General features: G+C 43.8%; 1 protein-coding gene and 1 non-coding gene across 2 annotated transcripts; one reads left to right on the top strand and one right to left on the bottom strand.

Moving 5' to 3' along the window:
- Window positions 1-954: 954 nt before the first annotated feature.
- Window positions 955-2,097, bottom strand: LOC112777901 (uncharacterized). Its single transcript, XM_025822284.1, has one exon. It carries the CDS (start codon window positions 2,095-2,097, stop codon window positions 955-957), a length of 1,143 nt encoding a protein of 380 aa, XP_025678069.1.
- Window positions 2,098-2,881: 784 nt separating this feature from the next.
- Window positions 2,882-2,987, top strand: LOC112792917 (small nucleolar RNA R71). Its single transcript, XR_003197635.1, has one exon. It is a non-coding gene; the product is annotated as a small nucleolar RNA R71 (small nucleolar RNA).
- Window positions 2,988-3,355: the final 368 nt, after the last annotated feature.

Here is a 3,355-nt window from a genome sequence, read left to right as displayed (position 1 = left end):
CTGTGCGCGCACACAGAAGGCAAAAATTAGAAGGGGTGTGAATGCAGACAGCGTGCAATCACTGCAAATGGAGAGGGTGCATTAGAGTGTGCGGACACATAGCTGGGAGCGCACGCACAGAGGTGGCTAGAAAGAGGGATGTTTGCGTTTGCACAAACGGGTGCGCACGCACATCACAGGAAAAGAGAGATAGATGTGAGCGCACAGAGCGTGCGATTGCTCCCACCAGAGGGGTTGCACTAATGCGTGCGGACACACAGTGGCATGCGCTCGCACAGAATGCTTTGCTTTTTTTTTCTAAGAAAAAGGTTGCTTGAGGGAAGAATCATTTGTGCGTGCGCACACAGGTTCATGCACATGCACAAAAGCAAAGATAGGGGGTTCATGCACATAACCCATGCTGACGCTCCCAACAGAGGGCTGTCAACTGGCGTGTGGACGCACACGTCCGTGCGGCCGCACAAGGAGTGCGAAAAAGGAAGACGCATGCGTACGCACATATCAAGAAAAATAGGGCAGCTCCGATGCACAGACTGTGCTGGCGCTGCGACCAAAGGACACTGCAAGGGGTGTGTGGGCGCACAGGCTTGTGCGGGTACACAGATAGAAAAAATCACAGTTATGTGCGCACGCACAACAAAGGTGCGTATGCACAGATGCCCTGTTTCACAAAAGAATTTTCTCTTTCAAAACTATGGTACCAAGCCTTAGCACATCAACATATCAACTTCAAACCATTCAAACATGCATAAAATTCATGATCCACAAGCAATTCAACTTATTCAATTCAAAAACATCAAACCAAACTTAAGCTAATCATCATATCACAAGAAAGTAACTAATTCAAAAAGCTATAGACAAAAGATAGAGTTGGAACAATGTTACCATGGTGGGGTGTCTCCCACCAAGCACTTTGGTTTATAGTCCTAAGTTGGACTTGCATGGCTTCATTGGTCACTTTAAAACTTTTCCAAGGAGAAAAATCTCTAACTCGGTATTCTTTGGTTGAGTGTGATCCTTTGAACTAGATTTCTTGGCAACATCCTCTCCTTCTTGCTCCTTGCCAACCTCAATCACTTGATCTTCAATTATATCGCACCCAAAGATAGAATAGACTTTGAGAACCGGTTTCTTGGACTCCTCCAAAATAAATTCTACCACATTGCCATCGGCCTCAAAAGAATAGACTCCCGAATTTGCATCCAGTTTGAAACGGGCCGTCTTCAAAAATGGCTTTCCAAGGAGTTTGGATGATGGCTTGTCTGAGTTAATAGGAGGGGTCTCCAGAATGTGAAAATCTACTGGGAAGAGTAATCCTTGGATGTCAACTAGGACATTTTCCGTAATCCCCACAACTGATACAATGCTCTTATCTGCTAGCACAAATCTTGTCTTTGATCTCTTAAGTAGTGGCAAGTTCAATCTTTCATAAATGGGAAGTGGCATGATGCTTACACACGCCCCCAAGTCGCACATACAGTCCATGAACTTCATTCCACCAATCAAACAAGTAACCAAACACGGGCCAGGATCATTGCATTTTTCAGGAATTTGTGAAGAGATATAATCATCTACCGGCCTTTTGTCGAGCTCGCCAATTTTTTCCTTATGTGTGCAGATATCTTTGAGGAACTTGGAATATTTGGGTACTTGTTGAATGGCTTGAAAGAGTGGGACAGTAACTTCAATAATCTTAAAAATTTTCACCATGTTGGGGTCAAATTTTTCTTGCTTCTTGGCCTTCTTAGCCAAAGTTGGGAATGGAATGGGCATAGGCTCTTTAAGCAGATTTTTCTGTTTTGGATCCTTGACCTTGAGTGACTCCTCCTCATCTTTTGCAACACTTCCTTCTTCATCTCTTGTCACTTCCACTTCCTCCCCTATTTCTCCATTGTGTGGCTCCTCACTCAAATTTGTAGGCACAATACCAATTTCATCCAATTTGGTGCCACTCCTAAGAGTGATATCATTGATGCTCCCCTTAGGATTTGGTTGAGGTTGTGAGGGTAAACCACTAGAAGTTGAGGCTTGTTGGGCATTTTGTGTAGTAGGAGGAGAGAGTGTCAAACAGGAGAGTGCTTCGGCAATTGTAGCCATATATGTTTCTTGTTTCTTGTGAAACTCCCGTTGCTCATGCATAAAAGCTTGAAGTATGTCATTCATGTAAGGTTGATTGGGAGGAGGGCCTTGATTGCCTTGAGGAGGGTTAGATCTACTATTTGGGTGTTGATACCTCGCTTGAGGTTGAGATTGTGGTGGTTGTTGGTAGGATTGTTAGTATGGTTGTTGGTATTGTGGTTGACCTTGAGGAGCTTGATGATAGTAAGCTTGTTGGCTTGGGTAAGGTTGAGCTTGAGGAGCTTGATTCCATCTTTGATTAGAATTATCCTTCCATCATTGGTTTTGATTTCCTCCATGTTGATTAGCTCCTTGATTGTGGGGGGACCTTTGTGGGTATGGGTTAGCGACCGCCAGTGTAGTGTCCTCTTGGAGTTGAGGGCACTCATCGGTGTAATGGCCACTACAAGCACAAATACCACATGATGTTGATGGTCCTTTGATTCTTGGAGGTTGAGATAGAGGTGATAGCAAAGCTTGAGAGATTTATTGCCCTTGGGTGATTTGTCTCAACAAAATTGTCATCTCACCGAGGGTCTTGGTCAAAATGGCATCTCTAGAGGGAGAAAATTCACTTAAAGCTTTAGGTTGTGGATTCCTTGCCCTTGAGTGTTGAGTAAAGTCTGCCAAATCTGCTATGATCTCCCAAGCTTCCTCCGTGGTCTTATTTTTGGTGAGGGATCCTCCATTAGAGGCATCCAGAAGAAGCTTATCTTGGGGATTCATCCCTTGACAAAAATAGCTAATAAGCATCAACTCGTCAATCCGGTGGTGGGGGCAAGCTTCCAACAACTTCTTGAATCTCTCCCAGTACTCATAAAGAGTTTCACATCCCTTTGAACATTGCAAGAGATCTCCATTATCAGCTTATCTATTTTCTAAAGTGGGTAGAAGTTTTTTCAGAAATTTCTTACGCAACAAGTTCCAATTGGAAATAGCATCTTCCGGTTGAGTATAAAACCATTCTTTCGCTTTTCCCTCCATAGAGAAAAGGAAAGCAAAAACCAAAACTGCTGCTTCATCTGCACCGTGTCTTCTCGCAATGGAGCATGCAACTTGAAAGTCCTTTAGATGCTTAAGAGGATCTTCCTTGGGTAGTCCATTGTATTTGGAGAGTAAGTTTATCGTGCAGGTCTTAAGCTCAAAATTTGGATCCAAAGCCGGATACCGGATTTGTAGCGGTTGCAAATTGATATCTGGACCTTCAGCTTCCCTTAAGGTGATTCTATGAGGTGGA

This window comes from Arachis hypogaea, chromosome 3 (genome assembly GCF_003086295.3).
Source record: "Arachis hypogaea cultivar Tifrunner chromosome 3, arahy.Tifrunner.gnm2.J5K5, whole genome shotgun sequence".
Taxonomy (NCBI): Eukaryota; Viridiplantae; Streptophyta; class Magnoliopsida; order Fabales; family Fabaceae; genus Arachis; species Arachis hypogaea.
The sequence above is the reverse complement of the archived record's forward strand: the minus strand, read 5'-3'. Positions and strand labels throughout refer to the sequence as shown.